We start from the raw sequence: 22,455 nt of genomic DNA, 5'->3' as shown, positions 1-22,455 counted from the left end.
TTTAAATATATAGGGGGGGGAAGGGTGTGGAGGGGTGCTTCTAGCCATAGCAAGTTGTAAGTGGGGGGAGGGTGTGGAGGGGGTACTTCTGCCAAAGCGTGTTGTAGTGAATGAAAGGGACATATTTCTTGGCTTAGGGTAAATAAGGGATGGATGTATGGATTTTACTTTTTTTTTCATTTTTTATCAATTTAAGTGAAAAAATGCTGACAATTTGAACGGAGCTGACCTAAATTGGGAAGAAAATTAAGCAACATTTTAATTTTTTTTTTTGGGGGGGGGGAGTTGAAAGAGTAATCAAGGGAACCAAGGTTATAGCGGTAATCAAAAGAATGTAATCCAGGGACAAAGACCCGACATGGAAAAATTTGGTTGTGTGGGGATGAGAATCTAGGATATTTTTTTTATATTTGCCATAAGGGATCAAGCATTTGATTCTGAGTAGGGAAGGGGGAGTACTGGCAGAATATCAAAATTTGTTAATCAGAAAATTTAGTTTCAAAAGCTTCATTCAGGTAGATTATTTATTTTAAATTTATTGTATTTTATTATTAGGTAGTGGAGGTCAGGCCTTGGAGACACAAAAAATACGTTAGTCTGGGTATTTTCTGGATATGAAGTGTTTGTGGTATAAAATCTCAATAAGTTAGTTGGAGTTACCATGAATGTTAAGAATATTCTAGACGAGTATTTTTCAGGTTTTTTTGGTACCAGTGCCAGAATATTTATTTCAATTTTTTGTTTTTATAAAAATTCCAAGCCCATTCAGAATTAAATGGTCATCTTGTAACTGGATAAAATGGATTAATGTTTGGTGTATGGCTTTTGCATTTTGACTCGTACTGTGTCTCCTTGTTCCAGGTTTTCCACACTTTTTGCTTATTATTCATTGTTATTTGACTGAAAATTCTTCAGGATGCTTGTGATCACTCCAAAGTACTTCAACCATGACACATTTTTTGGCACCTGTCCTAAATCAGGAATTTCTGGCCTCTGTACGTATTGTTTTATTTTCACTATCAGTTTACTTTTATGCTGGTGGAGTATATGGGTTAACTATTTCGCTGTACCTGTGTATAATATTGATTTGGGGCAAGTTGCATCTGACCCTGTGGTGTGAGGGTTTCCTCATCATTCATTGAAAACCCACAGTTGGACTTGAGCTGACATTAAAACAAGCACATTGGTAGAGTTTCTATTAAAAAATAAGATTTACTTGAATTTAGAAGTATTAACTGTGGTATAATGTTTCATGAGAAATTTTGATAAGCTGTAGGTGCAAGAATAGGTGTGCCGGGCATACTCCCTTGCACCTGCAGCATATCAAAACTTCATTTGAAACATCATAAAACAACTTATACTTATAAATTCAATGAAATAGAACCTGAGAAATACAGGTATGTCAATACCTAGTCAGACATTCAGTGTTCTAGGATTCCACTTTCCAATCACCCGGGGCAAGTGCAATTTTGGTGTGGGAAAATTAGTTATGCTACACTTTCTGTTTGACAAGTAGGAAGTCTTCCCATATAGGAAAGTTAATCCTGATTTAGAGTTTTCCCTGTGAAAACCTCAAAATTCAACAAAACTGCAAGTGTAAATAAACTGTCAAAACCAGATTAACTCCCTTTGTGTCGGTAAAGTTGCATTTTAAAACTGCTCAATAAACAAACAAATTCTACAGTAAAAAAAGGGGTGTCTGTTTAAATGTATTTTGAACCCGCAAAAATCGAACAAATGCTACAGTCATATAGAGGGATTGGTTTCAACAGATTTTGCTGTTATAGAAACAATTTCAGTTCAGAAGGTAGACCTAGAGTAAGGGTAGAGTCAGACATAACATTTGAAATCATTGATATGTTTGTATCATATTCAATCTCACCAAAGCCTCTCAAGTTTTCGTTTGAAACAGAATAAAATCAATCCAAGTTATATAGATGCTTACATAACATATTATGTAAAATGCTGCATACAAACATTCCAATGATTTTTAATACATGTAACACTATATTTTTAGTAGATATGTTTTTCCTGTCCATAAACAAATCAACAAATCCAAGCGCATGACATTGTATAGATACATAACTTCTCGTAATATCCTTTTATTTCCATTTTAGTTTGTTTGACATCAATCTAAAGGCATTTAAAATCTTGATAGCTAATACAATGTTCATATATTTATCCACATATCATAAAAAAATGGAAAAAAGTCCATCAAATTCAGACCCTAGAAAACTTTAAATCAAACTTTCAAAATTTCATAATTTTCTTTATATTAATAGGAAAAGGGAGATTACTCTGCTGTTTGGTCAATTTTATGAACTATTTTTTTGTCTCTACTTTTTCCTGTTGAGTATTACATGTCAACTGGCTTGATCTAACCATGTAAAATACCATGTAAAATATTTTGCTCTTTATGACTTATGGTGATTCATAATTTTACTTCAGTCTTATGAAACTGACAGGTTGTATATTGAAGAAAATGTGAATTTCATGCTATTGTAGATACCCTTGCTTATTGAATTGATTACTAATCATTTCACTTGCTAAGCAGAATTTTTAAAACCCAAAAATGTACAGCCTTCTAACACTTTTTTTTAAAATCAAAATTGACAAAAAAAAAATAAATGTCTGTTTCCTGCAACCCTACCTACCCTATTTTCTTTTCCTACCCTAAACATTCAATGGTTATTATGGACAATTTGGTTTAAGCACCATTAAAGTCTAGATTGTTTCCCCATTAGCTCAATATAAAATGCATTTTGAAAAATAAAATAATTTCCCTACCTACCACATTTTGTTCTTGCTGGTAGCAGGAAACAAAACTATTATTTTTTTTACTTAAAATTTTGGGAAATGGGAATTCTTACAGAGAGAAAACTTTTATTTTGGACAGAAAAACTATAATAATTCTTTACGTGGCTTTGATCGTCTGAATATAGCTGAAATATTGATGCTCGGACGTTAAACCCCAACAAACAAACATTATGTAGCTTTGGTCAAGATCAAGGCATTTCTACAGAGTTATCTCCCTTATTCATTAAAACCATAATTGGTAATTTCTTTTTCCTGTTTTTACATCTGCTTGCATTCATTTCATAGGTAAAATGATTTCAAGGTAAGGGTAACTATTTTGCTAGATTGACAGAACTACGTAATATTCCAAGCATAGAAGAACAAAATGTTGCATGCTACAATGTACCTTGTGCTAAAAGTAGCTCCACTCAAGCATTTCTGTCAAATTAAGCCGTACAGTAAAGATGAAATAGATAAGTGAAGAACATGGAAAGAGGAGACATATTGTAAGTCATTGTGCAAAAGCAAAATACTAAACATTTCCTCCTAATAGAAGCCGAGAAATCTATTACAAAATTTCCATTATGCATCACCTTAAAATTTAGTAATTAATATGGTAAACAGAAAGTAAAAACTGGAAAGCGGAGATATTGTACAAAGTCATCATGCAAAAAGCAATATACCAAATATCTAAGGATTACCTTCATTAGAATCTAAGAAATCTGTAACTGAAAAAAATAAACAGATTTGTGGAGTGCAGCATGTCAAACCTGCGCCTGTTCACTTGGGGTAAGTGTGGACATAATATAGTTTCTGACACATTTAAGCATAGAGACTTACAGTTCATTATTTACACAACAACAGTTTTGGACAGACTATAGCATAAAATTTGAAATTCAATTGAAAAATGTCTTTAAATTGGACCAAAGTTATTGTAAATAAAGAAAGTTAACAGATTAACAGATGCAAATGAAGATTATGACGAGGGCCAACAACCACAGGGTGATAATGTTATACAATTAAAACAGTTTTTGCGGACATATGAAAATGGACAAACAGGCTGATAGACAGACAAGGAGATTGCAATGCTAGTTGGTATCTATCTGTAAGTGTGTATTTTCCTGGACAGTAATTGCCTTTAAGTTCATAAGTCAATAAACAATAACACTACAGTATTTGTAAAAGTTGTTTTCCATGAATGGTCATTCTAATCTCTGAAGTTCACTGATTCTCCAATCTAACCAGGAGAGTTCACTGCTTCTCCAATCTAACCAGGAGAGTTCACTGATTCTCCTTCTCTCGTGGCTTGGTCAGGCTATTCTGGGGTATTCACCAATTCTCCTTCTCTCCAGGCTTGGTCAGGCTAATCTGGGGAATTCACCAATTCTCCTTCTATCCAGGCTTGGTCAGGCTAATTTGGGGAGTTGCTAGATTCTTCTCATGCTCAAATTCCTACAACAGAACAAAAAATTATACCATAATTTTAAAGTTATTGCAAACAGGGATGGGATAAGCATAATCAGTAATCAGCTGTAATTGATTGTATTTTCATAAGTAATCACATATAATCAATAATCATTATAAATTATGTTTACAAGTAATCATATGTAATTGATTACTGTGAAAGTAATATTGTTCATGAGGCACCAATTTTCTGGGTTTTTGTGGTTGAGCCCGGACACGAAATTTAGTTCCCAACAAAAAGCAGATTCCCATTGATGTGTGTACTGAAAACCACAAATTCAAGAAAACACGAACTTGTGTACTTTTCCTAAACCATGAAAATTGGTATCCACGAATTAAAGTACATTCACAGTACTGGGTAAAAGAAGTGGTGTTATCATTTTACTTTTTGATACATTTTTATTACATTATGCATTTTCAAACACTTTGTACTCTTAATAAAAAAAATTAAATTGATCTTTAGATTTCAACAGAAAATATTCACTTTACCAAAATATTTGCCCTGCAAATGATCTAAACATAAATATCAGTAGCTTGCAGTACATTAACAACTCCTATGAGACATGCAGATTCTAGTGCAGCAATTCTGACCTACTTTTGACAGGAAATTATCAATGGTTGAACCATTCAAGCAGACCTTTAACATAGTCTATCATTCATGTAACACAGTCTTCCTCCGTTTGCTGTCCTACTGATATTGTTGCTTCATTAAACAATTCTATGTAATCTTCTCCTAGATTACACCAGAGGTACTTTTCTATTGGGACCTAAAAATAAGGAGATCATCTATCAACCATCTTATATAACTAAAGTAAAATACTACAAGGACACAGCTAGATATGCCCACAGATGTCAAACCCAGAACAGTTGGGGGCAACTATGGACACTATTAAAATCTGATATAGCTTTGAGATTTTATTGTATTTAAATGTTTGACACAGGATAAGATTTTGACTGGAATAGAAGTGGCGAAAACATTAAATCCTTGCAATAACATTTAAAAAAGGTTTCATGGGCAGACAGATGGACAATATGAATTTTATATACCCAAATTTACTCAAAAATAGGACTTTCTAAAATACACACCAAGCCAACGCATGCATGTACATTGATAATTCACATGTTTTTCATTTCATATTTTTGAGGAAAAAAAATAATGCAAGTACCAGTTTATCTTTTTGTGAAATAACATGCAAGTTTTATTTTTGTTATTGAAATTACCATCAATTAATCAATACTAGTATCAGAAGATCTAACAGGCTAACCTGACATCTGTGCTAATAGACTAAATTGAAATCTGTGCTAACATACCAACCTGACATCAGTGCTAATAGACTAAATTGAAATCTGTCCTAACATACTAACCTGACATCTGTGCTAATTGACTAAATTGAAATCTGTGCTAACATACTAACCTGACATCTGTGCTAATTGACTAAATTGAAATCTGTGCTAACATACTAACCTGACATCTGTGCTAATTGACTACATTGATATATGTGCTAACATACTAACCTGACATCTGTGCTAATTGACTAAATTGACATATCTACTAAGATACTAACCTGACATCAAGTGTGTTAACAGACTTACTTGACATCTGTATTAACAGACTAACCTGACATCTGTGTTAACAGACTAACCTGACACCACTGCTAACAGACTAACCTGACATCTGTGCTAACAGACTAACCTGAAATCTGCATTAAAATACTAACCTGTCACTTGTGTTAACAGACTAACCTGACATCTGTGCTTACAGACTAACCTGACAACTGTGTTAATAGACTAACCTGGCATCTGTGCTAACAGACTAACCTGACATCTGTGCTAACAGACTTATCTGACACCTGTGTTAATAGACTAACCTGACATCTGTGCTAGCAGACTAACCTGACAACTGTGTTAACAGACTAACCTGACACCTGTGCTAATTGACTAAATTGAAATCTGTGCTAACATACTAACCTGACATCTGTGCTAATTGACTAAATTGATATATGTGCTAACATACTAACCTGACATCTGTGCTAATTGACTAAATTGATATATGTGCTAACATACTAACCTGACATCTGTGCTAATTGACTAAATTGACATATCTGCTAACATACTAACCTGACATCAAGTGTTAACAGACTTACTTGACATCTGTATTAACAGACTAACCTGACATCTGTGTTAACAGACTAACCTGACACCACTGCTAACAGACTAACCTGACATCTGTGCTAACAGACTAACCTGAAATCTGCATTAAAATACTAACCTGTCACTTGTGTTAACAGACTAACCTGACATCTGTGCTTACAGACTAACCTGACAACTGTGTTAATAGACTAACCTGACATCTATGCTAACAGACTAACCTGACATCTGTGCTAACAGACTTATCTGACACCTGTGTTAATAGACTAACCTGACATCTGTGCTAGCAAACTAACCTGACACCTGTGCAAACAGACTAACCTGACACCTGTGCAAACAGACTAACCTGACACTTGTGCAAACAGACTAACCTGACATCTGTGCTCCCTAACCATAGCTGGAAATTTACAATATCTCTTCAGAGTTTTCACTAACTGTCTTGGTGTATTATAAAGGTATACAGCTGAATAAAATATAAAGAGAAGGTAATTAATAGACTCTTATGTAGAGTGCATCATTGACTGATCAAGAGAGTTCATACCCAAGAACCCCTTTTTGTTGGTAAATTTTGTGAATTTCTTGCAAAATTTGGGCAAAAACAAGCAAATACTTATAATAGCCTGGATCCCCTTTATTTCTGGAACCCAGCTAGAACACTCCTTTTTTAAATTATCCGGATCCGCATCTGGAAATTATAATGGTATTTGGACTGCTCGAGAGACTGTGATATGGCCTGGAATGTTGATAATGTCTTCAGTAGCAGGCATGAACATTGTCGATGTTGAAAGCAATATTATTTCCAAAGGGCAGTCACTTTACTGATAAAGCCCTCTACAAAAACAACTTTTGTATTTATTCCATTGAATAACATTAATACATTAAGTCTTAAACCTTCATTTCCATTTTTTAAGTGTAAAATAGAAAAGTCATGAACAAAAAACAGAATGCAATCTGATATGGTTACATTTCAAAATAAAAATCATAATTTTTGCACCAGTTCACCTTTCTTTTTTAGAAGACGAATAAAATATAGGATGCCTATCAGAAAAACACACCTTTGGCACAATCTACTCTAATGTTAAATTTGCTTAAAGCCTTATAAATAGCTGAACTTTATATAGAAAGTAATGGGGACATAAAATTGTGGAATAATAAAGAGGTAGACCTAGGGTAAGGGACACAACTCTTACAAATCATTGAAATGTTTGTAATCATCATATTACATCAATCTCGTGTAAGCATCAAGGTAATTTGGAGATATTTCATTCTGTTTCAAATGAAAGCTTGATTAGCTTTGGTGGAATTTAATATGATACATTCATATCACTGATTTTAAGAGTAATGTCTCTTACCCTAGGTCGACATCCTGAACACCAATAATTAAAGGATCAACATCGATCCCTAACATTATTTTACCTGGGTATATTTCAGGGTAGACAAGTCTGTTTGGACATAGAGGATAGCAACCATAATATACAGATTCTAACCTGAAATAAAACATTGATAAAAAGTACTGGTGATTAAACTCTCTTACAGGAAGTTGATACAGGAAGCAACCAAAGTCACTTACAACATATGCCCTATCTATATAAGGCCACAAGCACAAACACAAATTAAAATCAATTCATCTATAGAAAGATAAGTGCTATAAAATTTTGACAGACAAACAGAAAAGACAGACAATATACCACGATTACAATAAACCATCCACTAATTGAGTAGGGATTTAATTACAAATGCAGTACACCATTTATTCAAGGTCTACAGTATCACAGGTAAAACGATTTATGAGCAGACTCTGAAACTGGTTTCCTGCAACCTTCAGTGAAGATAAATTCATGTAATAACTAAGGACAAAAACATAAATTTTCAGTACATTATGTTGATAAAACTAAAATGTTGAAAACTACTTTGACAGTTGTGTCATATTTACATCTAAATTGTTAACTTATACTTGCCCAAATGACAGCCAAATCCTTTTAATTTTTCAATATGCATTTACTAAAGGACAACCTAGATTTAAATTTGGGCAAGAAGAATTTTCATCAATTGCCCAATAGGACAAAGTTAATAAAATGTAAGCATCATACCCTGATATATCTAATAAGACACCTTAATAATTTGCTCTTGCAATACCAATTAAAAAATTTAAGTTAATTCTTTCAGACAAAAGCTAAAGTGCATAAGTCTTACAGTTCCTGTACGAGATAAACTTCCCACTTGCCCCATACCCTATTCCCTATAGCCCCATTCCCCATTGCATCGACTTATTTCACGTTGTCAAAAGGTACTGTATTATGGCTATAACTCCTTGAATCAACATGGTAGCACCTAGTAATGGGAACTAACAATCTAACAAAATTTCAACAAAATCCATAAGGCGATTTTGGAGGAGCTGCGTCCACAATTGTGACCAGACAGACAGACAGGCAAATAACAGTATTTCTATGTCCACTTTTGCTTATCAGTGGTGACCAAAAAAAGCATAAATATTTTACTAAAAAAATACATATACATTAATAAACCTACAGTTCAAAAAGATTTCTTGAAAATAATAGAATAAAAGTACTCCATTCTCTGTTAAGCACAGAAACAAACGATAAAAAATAAACAATTCAGTAAGGCTATAGCAAGTTTATCTACATACAGTTTCTTAAAAAATATCAAGAATAGAAAAATTCATTGAGGAACAAAAGGACACATGACCAGACTAAGTTTAACCAGTATATCTCCAAACCAATTATACATATACTTACATAGACACACCAAAGAACTCATGCAGAGCTGTGGACACAGAAACATCAGCTGATTTCAGTATTTCTACATAGTCTTCCTTTGTGTCTTGATAACCCCAGTTTACAATGTGCTTAGCCAGCTTGTCCTTGGCTTTAATAAATATATCTGTAAAAGATAGGCAGAACTCCTTCTAAGATTATATTACCATATATTACCAGATCTACTTTTATGATAAAGTAATATTAAAGTTTAAGCTAATGCAAGGCAATTTCAAAATAATTATATAATTTACAATTATAAAAATCAACTCAATAATATCCAATTTTACCAAAAGGAATCTGTAAGTAACCATAATCTTTAACCTAGCTTGTTTTCCAATACCAGGCACGAACCAAGTTTCCCTAATTCTTATTCCAGTTTGGCTGAGACAACTCACTTGGTACAATCCAATAATGGAACACAAATCAGTGGTTCAAATGATAAGAACAGTATAACAAAAAGCCCCACCCCCCTACAATTTACCTGGTACATCTGTAAACTGCTCGCCAAGTACAGAAAGATTAAAATCACATCCTGCCTCAGACAGCTCAAAAATGGCAGAAAAGAATGAATCTGGGTCCTTGTCATGCTCCCTGAAAAACAAGACATAAACAATACTATACAATTATGGCAGCTGAGGGCATATGATATCATGGAACAGTTAAAAGAGATATAGACCAAGGTTCATGCCAAGGTCAATATCTCTTTTAAGTGTCCAATAAATCATGATATTGCATGCACCAAGTTGACAAAACTGTTTAATTACATTTCTCTGTAGAAATTTTAGGAATTTCCCATTGAGTGAATTTCTCGTCATCATGATATAAAAAAAAATTGAGTTAGGAATATATTTAATTTGGTTGAATTAAGTAAAACCCTTTTTTCATTAATTTGTTTTTGGATACCTCTTTTTAATGTAAGCAAATTTAGGCAAGTACCTAGCTATCAGATAAATTTGACAAACTGATATTCACCCCATTTTTGCTACATAAAACACTTTTATTGAGAATGTGAACTGCTGGCATCAGCCATGCAATATCACTTGTAGTCAGAGGGTAAAGTGTGCAATATCACAAAATATGGGTGTGTCAAAACAAATTGTTTAAAAAGACACTATACAGCTGTACATGATAAACCATCTGACTTTTTCCTTATTGTTTCAATCCAATAACTCCCAAAGGAATATATGTATTTCTTCCATCAAGAAAATACTTTAGCACAAAATTTTCTAAATACATAAAATGTTTGCAAGTAAATTTTGTCAATTTTGTGCAAAATTTTGGAAAAATGAGCAAAAAGAAAAACCGTCCAGAACCACTCCCTTTAAACAATCTCTGGATCTGCCCTTATAGTACATGATTTGTGGTAGAACAGTTCATCTACATCACAAGAGAATTTACACCCAAATTTGCATTTAATTGCCAAGTCTGACTGCTTTCATAAAGAGGGTCAGTATGTATGCTTCCACAAGAAACCCTTCATCTTTAGTATGGGCTGCCATACATGCCATTACAGCCCTAGTCCTCACTATACTCCTGTACCAATTATAAAGGATTACACTAGGATTTTTTTTTACTATCAGAGATTTGATTCAGTAGTTTCCTTGAAATAACATATATAGAAACCAACAGTAACATGCAAACACGGATAGACAGGTAGACAGACAGACCATTGAACAGGGGGAGGGGCCCAACAACATATCATCCTACCATCTGTGTGCCCAAACAATATGCAAAGGTTTTCTCCTGGTTTCTGAACAATGTACAATGATGGGGGTCTGAGTCTTCTTATCATCAAATGTTTGGATCAAAGTCTCATTCATGTCTTTGCTCTTCATTTGTTCAAGTGTTTCACCTTGGCCTATATTTGGTCCATCTGCACCAGACAAAGAACTTTGGTCCATTCCTGAATCATATATAAAAAACATTATTTCCATATCAGTGTAATTCTATTTTAAATTTAATATTTAAACAAGAGGCCCTCAAAGAGCCTGAATCACTCACCTGGCAAACCGTGCCCTATTAATTAAGACAGTAAAGATATCAATTGTTTTGTTACCATGTTTGACAAAAAGTTGCTGAAAAAAAAGCCTATACATTTGTACAATGTATGATGAATGCTTTAAGTTCAATTGAGTACCTAAGGTACTGTAAAATATTAGAAATGCTTCCCAAGTGGTTGAGAATCTCTAAATGAAAAATTTGGGGCAGGGTCCCCCCATGCCCTGTTATTTCACCAGATCTGAAGGAGCATTAGCTCAGCATACATTTGCTGAAAAAGAACATAAAATGAAGTCGAACCATGGCTATACAACATTCATCTCAGAAACCATGTTTTCTATACAAACCAAGATATATTGTTGAAACCCAAGTATAAAAATTAGCAGGAAAATGGCCACCAAGAACAAACTTTTGTCATCACCATTCAACCTACAATACAATGTTTCCTAAAGAAACAAAAAAATCATTGGAATCCGAGCAACTGGTGAAAATGGTAGCAAAATGGCAGCCATTTTGAAAATGGCCACCTTAACCCTTTGAGTGCCAAGGCTTTTCCTTTATTTTGCCAATGAAAAATTTAAAGATTCAAATTGAAGTGTCCTGCTTATGATGTCAACAATACCCAACATAACAAGAAAGGGCACAATGGCTGGGTGATCGAACATAGAAAAAAATAGACATAAAATATTCATCACATGGGTGTTTTCAAATATATTTTATACTGTCAAGTTGTCAACTTCGTACACATACCCACTGACATACTTATGTACATAAAAATTTACACAAAAATAGGAAAGAAAAAAAAATGTAAAAATCATGTAATTAGACATTTCACTTGTCAATTTTCTAAATACATCTTATTTACCACATTAAACCTTTTTAATACTTAAGCCCATATAGTTAGCACACAAAAAGATTTCACAAGCCGCTATATTTGTAATGATATTCATTTGAAAAGTCTATACTAAGCTATTAAATCATCTAAGATGAAGTTGAATTTCATATTCATTCTCTTTAAATAAGTACAGTTAAAACTAAAAACAAACAGAAGAAAAAATGTTCGTAATTTAAACATAAATAACCTAATTATTTGAATTCGACCTACATTTATTTTTATGACAAATCCTATCAGAGAGTTTACTCATTACTTTCATTTATCCAAATTAATGGGACTATGCATGAAATGACACCTTCTGCATTCCAAAGCTCGAAAAATAGGAGCAGTTTCTTTTTTCTTTCTATATGATGTAGCTTTGCAATGTTGTGCTTGGTTAAATTGTCTGTTTGTGTTAGCAGTTATAAATTACAGTTAATAATCTACATTGACAAAGTCACATGTATTGATTTAATATTTTATTTCGTGTCAGTGGGAGGGGATGAATCTTGCATAGTACAATTCTCTCTTTTTGATCTTGAACTTTATGAATTAAGCTTATTATTCGAGACTTTGAAAGGAATCCTCAAAAATTTCATAAAACCTCTAGAAATAAATAAATAAATCTCGCGTCAATAACCTTTTTTTCCTAATTTGTGAATGCTTGGTGCTAGTACATGTGAGAAGATTAATTTTCATAATCATATGTTCAGCTGACAAAATGTTCCATGAAATCGATGTCAACTTTGAGTAAAATCATTGTGCAACATTTACATAACTTATCGTTGAAATTATGTTTGTATAAAAAAAAAATGTAGTTTAAAATTTATTATTGTATGTTTTTTTCTGTTTTGCTTTTTTTTGGTTTAAGTTTTTCTATTTTTTCCTTGTATGAAATACATGACAAGCAGGTTGATTTAAGGAGATTGCACTAAAGTTAAAAACAAAGAGAAGCGAAGAAAATGTGAATATTTGATCAATAAATAACAACGAGGTGGAAGAAGAACAAAACACGCAAGAAATTATTTTTAATAATAAAATTTATATATTGTTATAATATGTACAGTCTACCCTGTGAAGCACCCCACACATCATCATGTTCAGAGCTGTGACATCAATGACATTATTGCAGAACAATCGACTTGTTGAATGTGTAGACAACAATTGCTAAGCCTATATATAGGCTCTTGGCAAAATACGGGGGTATGAAAAGCATTTTTATAGGCTCATTGGCATAGTAAGGGTTAAAAAAAATTCAATACAGCCAGTCAACTTTATGTTTATCATAAAAAAAAAAATAGCCAAAAAAAAAAAAAAAACATTTTTGACCCCTATGTTCCAGTTTTAGTATTGACTGCCATGTTTTTTATCAATGAAAAATTTTAAATAATCATGTTGCGCAGGATACCCTAAAAAAACAACCACGTTAGGCTTCATCCAAATTAGTAGTTTCTGTGGAAAATGTTAAAAAAATTGTTAATGAAGCTGACAAACGACAGACACCAAGTGATGGCAATAGCTTATTACATGGCCTAAGACTTGGTGAGCTAAACAAATTAAAGTTATATGGAATCACAAAATTATCTTATTTTCTGTCAATAAAAATATATGTGTGTGTTTTCCAATTCATCAATTGAAAGAAAAACATGTCGAACAAATATGTCATTTATTGCATATTTTACTAAAACTTGTGATTAATAATAATTCAATTTGAAATGTTTCCTATAAGTAAGTCATGTGCAGTGACCAAATTTTTAAACTCACTCTGAACTACACTTTTCTGCGTATTTCAATTCATAAAATGAAAATTAGCAATGATCTGGTGCATGAATTTCAATGTTGCTCATATTACACTACCTGCTACAGAATAATTTCATGAACAAAAAGAAATAGTAAAAACCTGCTACAGAGGGAATCTGAAGATACAAACAACTCATAGAACCAGCAGGTATAAGAAGAAAAACCATCTACTTTTCTTCATAGTAAAACCAGGGGTTGACAAAATCTCTACCACTGACCCAGGTAAGTTAACCCATGAAACGCAAGTCAAAGTTAAACAGAGCTTGCCAGATGTTTTTTTTTCTCTTCAACGTGTTATAAGGGCAAGTTAACATCAATCATTGCCAGTTCAGTTTTAGCAAAACTTGCCTACTTGACCAGTTGGACAATTTTCTATTTAATTACCAGTCCATATACAATGCAGACACTGCCTGTAGTAAGGTGATTTATGGGAAACAAAAACTCGTGGAACACACAATGCTGTTTTGGTCTACATATACTATATTTTTATGCGACAATAGTTGTTTCTGTATTTAGATCTGTAGTTTTGAAAATACTATTTTTCAACCTCCCACTTAAATCAACCAAATCATACCAAATCAAGGAAGATAACTCTTGCAAAAAGCTAATTTCATGTACAATTTATATAAATTTTATCTCAAAAGCGCAACACCTAAATGAAAAACTAAGAATGGTTATGTGGTCTGTAGCAGTTTCTGAACAAGATATAAAAGTGAATTTGGTGGGTTTTTGACATGCATGAATTGCTTCCTGTCTGAATTTTAGAAAGACTGCTACTTAATATTTCTTCCCCTGAATGTTATGTTTAATTAATGATATACAAACCTTTATCAGGTAAATCAAGTGGAAAGTAGATGACTCTGCACTTGGGGCGTACTATGTCTGCTATGCCAGTAGGTCTGTGATCTGGGATCAGCTTCAGAAATGTTTTTATAGAACTTAGAAAGGAGTCCATATTGTATTTTGAATTAAATACAACAACATCTGCAACTATACTACAAAAGAAGAAAAAAATATAAGGCCAAATTAAAAAAAGATGTGTGTTTCCTAGTACCAACTCTTTTTTATCAGCTAAATAGAGGGTACCCTAAATTTTTATTTTTTTCATTTTTTTAATAAGAACTGTCGAAGTCAGAATGTTTCTCATATAAACGCAATGTAAAATAAATGTTTTAAATAAATCCCTACCTATATGTTCCTATCCCAATTTTTCCAAAGGTGTAATAAGAAACAGACATATTTTTTTGTAAATAATGAATATCAGAATAACTGCATAAAAACTTTTATATGTGTTGTCATTTTAACAGTGTTGACAAAATATTACTCTTAGAACAGCATTTTCAGTGAATAAAGTTCAATATTAAAATTAAAGGCAAACATTTTGAAACTATAAAAAATATTAGTAGGTATTCAAAGAAATAAACGTGTTTAAGTTACATTACTACATATAAAAAGAAAAATGGACAGACACATTTCAGTATACCGTAAGGCATCCATCATTATACAGAGGAACATAAAACAAAATGGAGTACTTTAAAGGAATTAATTTTCATATTTGCTAATTTCGACGGATTCTGTCAAATGAACATATTCGTGGGTATCAACTTTCACAGTTTAAACAAATAATAAGCATGATAAAGTGTTAATAATCAAATTCGCGGGAACTATTTTTTGTTTTGTTCTGTCCACTACGAAAATAATGGACATTAATGTTTTCAGTACATGATACATTAGTGTGTCTATGATACATGTACATGTATATGGGGAATGAATCCAATATCAATTGCTGTTTTGTATGAATGAATAAAGGTCAAAATCTTTTCCCTTCAAAGAGGATCCATTACACCCGACAATTACCCTACCGGTGCACCTGGTCCATGCTCCCAATTTTTAGTGGAGTGTGTGTTGCTCATTTACTTTTGTTACTTTGTATGTACTATTCTGGTTATTTCATGATTTTTGTTGTGTATGTCTGTTTTCCATGTCTGGTCTGTGTCCCTGGATTACATGCTTTTGATTTCCACTAGAATATTGGTTCCCTTGATTACTTTTCCGCCATAAACATTAAATTGTAACTCCCTTAAGTAAAAAGACTAACCATGACAATATCTGGTTATATCCATACTGGAAGTCTCTATCTTGGTGTTTCTTTACAGGATAAACCAACTGGTTCTCATGGAAATAAACAATCTTTCTCAACCTGTGCAAGTCGGGACGTAGTGATAACAACTCCGCTAAATTCAGAACAGAAGTGGTAAATAATGTCCTGAAAATTAATTGTAAAGAAAATTAAGGGTACTAGTCATTTTAAGAATAAGGAAACTTGTACAACAGAAGTAAAATTTTATTCAATCTAATTAAATCTAGCTCTTGTAATTTGTCTACTATGTTCCTGCATTCAAGGTTGTAGACAACTTACAAGAGCTACAATGTAGTTTTTATTCAACTGAATTTTTCTAAACTTATTGTCAAATATCATGAAATAAAGACAAAATAGCCCTATATGTATGCACTCCAAATGATTCAGATCTGGATTTTTCATGTGAATGTTACAGTCTGAATCATGCACATGCTTGCACACAAACTTATTATTCACTGTTAGTGAACAAGTGAAAAGTAATGTACATGTATATATTAAATACCTACACATACAAAATTCAGACACTGCAATTAGTTGAGGTACATATCATGGTGTAGGAAAACCCATGCACCTAACATTGTTTTTTTCTGTCTACATATTTTCTATTTTTATGTAAGGATAGTTTTTTTTTCTAGATTTATGTCTGTATTTTGTAGGAACCGTACTAACCAAATCAAGAATGATAACTCTTGGTGAAAGTGAAATGTATACACATTTCTACATATACATTTGCACATGCGTATAATTTTCATCCCAAATTTTTAGTGAAACAACCTTATGACAAATCAAGTCTGGTTAATTGTCAGTCACTGTTTCTAAATAAGAAATAAGAAAATAAGAATTTTGTTTGATTTTGACATGCAAGAATCACTTCCTGTTTTATATTTAAGAAGACTGCTATTTAAATGTTAATCAAAGAAAAAGAAGTGAATTCTATGAAACAAATTAATTTGGAGTATCTATTGGTACCAAGCAGTGTTCCCTTTTTTCTAATGAGTAATCTATGAATAGAAAGTCCATTTTGCAGGAAATCAAATCATGGCTTATTCAGGTCTACCGATACCAGTTCTAAACTGGAAATAACTCTGAAAATGGGAGCTAACTCAGGTATATAAGGTTTCTAACTTTTGAACAAGTAATATGAAATAACCTGGTTTGAGGCAGTTTACACTTACATACTGAAAGTAGTATTTAAAAAGTTTAAACTTGCCTTCTTATACCACGTTATTGATCATGAGTATAACATTTTTAAAAAATTAGGAACATATGTTTTAATTTAATTTCTAATGGATGATAGCCAGGCAAAACATTAAAAATTGATTTGTAATCCAAAATGTTGTTTTGTTTGGGTCAACATTAATGATGTCATACATTTAGTACTAATTCAGGTTGTACAAAATAACCAAGATTGCTCAAAGAATACCAACCAATCAGAAAGATTGTTACAAATCAAATTATAAATCAATATATTTTCTAAATGTACCTGTATATATGTGTATGTTCTATTTGCTGACTTAAATATAAAGCACCTGTCCTTGCTCTCCAGTGCCATTTCTTTGCTGGCATTTTTACAACATCACATCTTATGATCTTAGACAACAAAAGGTCAACCATTTGTTTGTGTGATCCACCATAAAATGGTTCAACTATCAGTATTTCTGCCATTGGAAAGCCAACAGTTGTCTCCTTGCTGTAAATATATACATGTCTTATTTAAATATAATTTTGTCCACAATGAATTATCATTTGTAAGTATGAAACATTATGACACATTACCAATTTTTTTATATACTTCTTAAATTATTTTTTTACATTGTATTACTTACAATATTTTCTTCCAGGAGAAAAATTCAACTAATGATCATGTACAAAATGTATGCAAGACATATGTTGTCACATAAGACAGCTACTGTCTTAGAAAGGGACTACTGTACATTTTTGTGTTGGCCACCCATAACTTCTGCAACTTGGTATCAAAGTTCAGTTTAGGAAAAGTCAGAATTCAGAAACATTCATGAAAGAGGAAACAGTTTTTTGAATTCAGAAGCTGTAATAGACCAATATAAAGTGTCTTTGCTTCATTGTTACAAATCAAATTAAGTACATGTATAAATCAGTATACTCTCTACATGTGCCTGTATCTGTGTAAATATCTATGTATTTGATTTTTAACACCAGGAACCTACATGTAGATTACATGTTAAACCAGCCCCATTATACACTCCCTGGTATGTACAAGTTAGCCATATATATATGTACGTTCATATAAATGACACTTTAGCAACAGAAATGGACATTGAACATGATGAACTTTTAGCTTATAATCGTAGTTATGAAATGCACGACGTGGACTCTTCTGATTCAGAATCAGAAAATGATGAATCTGAAATTCTGACATTAACTTTAACTAATGCATGGGAACATTGCACTGGTGTTTTTAATTATGTTTTGCAAACACACAATACTGATCTTCATGAAATCATGAATTATGCCAAGGCTGTTCTCCAAAAACAGAAAGTCAAACAAATGGTCAACAATAACAGTCTGACATCAGTTCATTTTTTAAAGTCAATCTGCAATACAATGTACATATTCATATACTATGAATTGTAAATTTTGTTGTGTTTTTTGACATATTTACATCCAAGAAAAAGAAATATTTTCACATACGATAAACTACATGTATATAATGGTAAATGTATTCACTAAACATGAAGACATTTCTTGGGTGTAGACACCATTTTCTTGCCAAAAATTATTACCAGAAAGTGACCCAAAAATACAAAATTTGACAGAATATCTTAATATTGGTAAACTTAGGTATTTTTTTTGTCCCTCAAATGCAAGAATTATCATAAGTCTATATGTTTCCTTATTTGTGATGGATTCAAGTTTCCAAATTCACAATTTAATCATTCAAAATTTTTTCATTAATTTTCAGTTGTATTCTAGGCCAATAAGACCCTTTATCGTCCCTTTTCCTTCGTGTAGAACAAAATGGCCACAATAGTTTCGAACCAGAAAACTAACAAAAATAAAGATTTAAATAGTTTGTTCATTGTATCTGCCTAATTTAAAACAAAAGTTCTAATTATAGTCTTTATAAAAAAAAAAATAAATTACAAGTTGTCCTAGGGCCTATTCTGTCCCGCATCCCTAAAAATAATCAGTAAAACCTTGTCTTTTGATTGGTTGAGCCTATATGACATTATACACTTTTATATGTCCTATATTTCAAATTAAAAAAAAATACATTTGTAGGTTTGAGTATTTCTCTGTTGCTTACCTTATCATTAGATAATCAAGTACAATAATTAAGTGAATTTTTTTCAGATAACACCAATTCTTTGATTTTGTTTTATTTCATATTACATGTAGCTGCAATTCACTCAAATATTGTGCATATCCATAGCTGGTGGTCTGAGTTTATAATATAGCGGTCCTATTGTCGTTTTCCCAATTTTCAAAACTTTTTAATTTTGTTATTTGATAAGTACATGTACAATGTACATGTATATCCAATTTCGTTTCTGTAATATGATTCATTTAGATAAAATATTTAATATTTTCCATGTGAATTTATAATTCTTTTACCTTAAAAAATACATGTTAATTTGAAGTGATATTTTGTGGATAAAAATAGTTTCATTTGGAGTTAAAGAGCAAGACCTACAATAAGGGAAATAACTCTTGAAATCAGTGATATGTTTGTATCATATTCAATTTCACCAAAGCTTTTCAAGCTTTCCTTTGAAACAAAATGAAATCAATCTGAGTTACTTTGATGCTTACATAAGATCGATGTCAAATGCTGAATACAAACATTCCAATGATTTGTAAGAATTGTGTCTATTACCCTAAGTCTACCTCAAGTGAACCAAAATTATCTATCGAATGATGCCAAATTTGTGATGGTTTAGTGGAGCAATAATTTGTAAAGTCAAATTTATGCGACTTTTGACCGAAAAATTGAAAATCCCATTTTTCGCTTTTTTTGATTAATTCTGACCACGAAATTCGCCAAAAATCATCAAAAGAACCCCAGAAGTTTAAATTGTGATAATACTAAGCAGAAAATACCAAATAAGCCATTTTTTACTGAAGCTTAAATATTCTAGGGGTTTTGACATTGAAAAGTATGTCAATTTAAGCGGTTGTTCTGTGGGGTAGGGGTATTTTTTTTCATTTTACCACAAAACCCCACATGTTACAGCAACTTTCTTGGTACCATTGTAAAGCTAAGACATTGGGCTGTACAATGATTCCTAAATTTGTTTAGTTTGTTCACACATGCTATCCTGGGAAGGCTACGAGGCTCAAACAATTGAGTCATACAAATCTTGGTTTTTGACCCAGTGGGGTACAAATATAGGCTTATACTGAAAAAAAATCTGAGAATATTCTTTGGCGACAAATTGATTCAGTAGTGGGAGGTATAAAGGTACCTAAAAACCATGAAATTGATGAGGGGAGTGCACGGTGGACCCTCCCTGCCCATTGACTATATTTTAGATCGTAGGTTGAGTATTTTAGATCGCCAGTCACACCCTATCTGTTCTTTTAGAAAGAGGGTGTGACTAGCGATCTAAAATACTCACACTCAGTGACTCACAGTCACTGTACACAACTCACAAGCCCCTGACCCTGTCACCTGTGCATGTACCTCATTATCTCCATCAAAAGGAGCATACCGAGCATATACACCCATATATCAAATAGAAGCACGAATAGATGCACGAATGTATTCCACTTACTCAAGTATAAAATTCATAAAAACAGAGATCAAACTTCAATGCAGTACACCTTCTTTTGATTTTGAGGGTATATTTCAGAAGGGGGACTGAAACCCAAAAGTGATTTTGAATTATCGTACCTTTTGCATTTCGTCCCAATTGTATTTATCATAAGTGCAGATTCTTTTTATTACTAATCTACGAGTCAATAACAACACGATAGACGACATTTTCTCCAATCTCATTAAAGCTGCTTTAGCTGCCAAACTTGTTTATTTTGATTCGACTGAATTTTGTTGATTCAATAAAATAAGTTAGTAGTAATGCAATTGAAGCAATAAATGTCGATAATACCTAGAGAATATTGTGAAAACAACGCGTTTTTCAGCAAATTTTATGATCGATAGCTCTAATCTAATTATTTTTTGCCATTACTCCCGACGATTGCCGACAGGACATTCACCTGAGTTAAAAATACTTTGCCTTGGTTAAAAACAGCAATGTCTTGTTTTCATTTCATTTCATCTATTTCTTGATTAGTTTTCAAATAAATAATGACAATAACTGACCACATTTGTGCCATACTATATAACAATACGTAAAATTAAGGACCTTAATTTGCTTTACGGCTAGCGCTTGAGTCCGTCAAAGAAATGGGTCTTCCTTGCCGTTGATTAACCACTTTAATTGGCTTTGCTATCAATTTTTTTTAAAGAATCGACCCTTACAGCACATGCGCGGATTAAGGTCACCAGATCTAGAAGTTATAATTACTTGCCTACGAATCTCCTCAGGGTATTGTGCATAGAACTGATGTGGGGATTTTTGATCCGTTGAAAAACATGGCTGCTGTTACTAAAAATAGAACAAAGGGGTCAGATAATAGTTACTCACATAAACATGTATCTCCAAAACCGTTAGGTTTAGCAAAATTATTTCTATAGCTGAAATGACCCTTTTTATAAGGCCTTCAAAAGTCTTCAGGTATCAAAGTTGTCAGGTGACTCCTTGCAAGAGTTATTGCCCTTGAAAATGAAACAGTTTTCAGCCAATATATTGAAAACTACAATAGATAGAAAGAAACTTTCTGTTGCTGAAATGATCATTATGATAGTCCTACCAAATTCTTTTTGGGTCAAAATTGTTGGTCAACTCATTGTTAAATTTATTGCCCTTGAAAGACAAACTTAAACAAGGTGAGCGATTCAGCCTCCTGTGAGCCTCTAGTTATTTATCTTCGCGATTTCATCACTTACCTGTGATTTGGTTTTAGTTGGCAATTCAAAAAATCCAAAAAGTGGCATGGGACATCGTCATAACTTTCTCATTTTTAAGGATGATTGAAAAAAATCGGGTGCCCTAAAGTGCAAATAAAACCTTCTTTATCAATGGAATTGTTGGATAATTATTCAGATATATATATGATAAAAAATATATTAATTTTATTTTAAAATTATGTAATGTTTGATTGTATTTTCCACTTCAGTAGATAAGCAAATTTGATCTGGATATATCTAGGGGATGCTAGTTTTTTTTTTTTTTTAATTTTATTCACTGTTGGGGGAATCTCCTAATCTCTGACAAATGAGAACAGAAATAAATGTCCCCCTTTTAAGCTGCTTAAGAGAAAAATATTTGCCTATATTGCTTCTAATTATTTTGGTTATTTATGTTTTTTTGTTGTTGTTGTTGTTTGTGTCTGTTTTTCATGTCTGGTCTTTGTCT

General features: G+C 32.5%; 1 protein-coding gene across 5 annotated transcripts; it reads right to left on the bottom strand.

The window, feature by feature from the left end:
• Positions 1-14: 14 nt before the first annotated feature.
• LOC148602770 (tRNA-queuosine alpha-mannosyltransferase-like) lies at positions 15-20,840 on the bottom strand. 5 transcript variants are annotated; one of them, XR_015916453.1, is made up of 11 exons: positions 20,661-20,809; positions 17,481-17,687; positions 15,956-16,123; positions 14,683-14,852; positions 10,893-11,088; positions 9,667-9,776; positions 9,165-9,309; positions 7,825-7,895; positions 6,780-6,871; positions 4,856-5,027; positions 15-4,248 (listed from the first exon to the last, which is right to left on the bottom strand). XR_015916453.1 is itself a non-coding variant. In XM_088552174.1 (10 exons), exons 1-10 carry the CDS (start codon positions 20,766-20,768, stop codon positions 4,917-4,919), a joined length of 1,287 nt encoding a protein of 428 aa, XP_088408300.1. In that variant the 5' UTR covers positions 20,769-20,840; the 3' UTR covers positions 15-4,916. The 5 variants fall into 5 exon arrangements, 4 of the variants coding, with proteins under 4 accessions (XP_088408300.1, XP_088408302.1, XP_088408299.1 ...); XM_088552174.1 differs by having other exon boundaries at positions 15-5,027; positions 20,752-20,840; XM_088552176.1 differs by having other exon boundaries at positions 15-5,027; positions 17,527-17,687; positions 20,752-20,822.
• Positions 20,841-22,455: the final 1,615 nt, after the last annotated feature.

This window comes from Perna viridis, chromosome 11 (genome assembly GCF_037379345.1).
Source record: "Perna viridis isolate PV_CMFRI_1.1 ecotype Kerala chromosome 11, ASM3737934v1, whole genome shotgun sequence".
Classification (NCBI taxonomy): Eukaryota; Metazoa; Mollusca; class Bivalvia; order Mytilida; family Mytilidae; genus Perna; species Perna viridis.
This window is presented reverse-complemented; position numbering and strand designations above follow the sequence as displayed.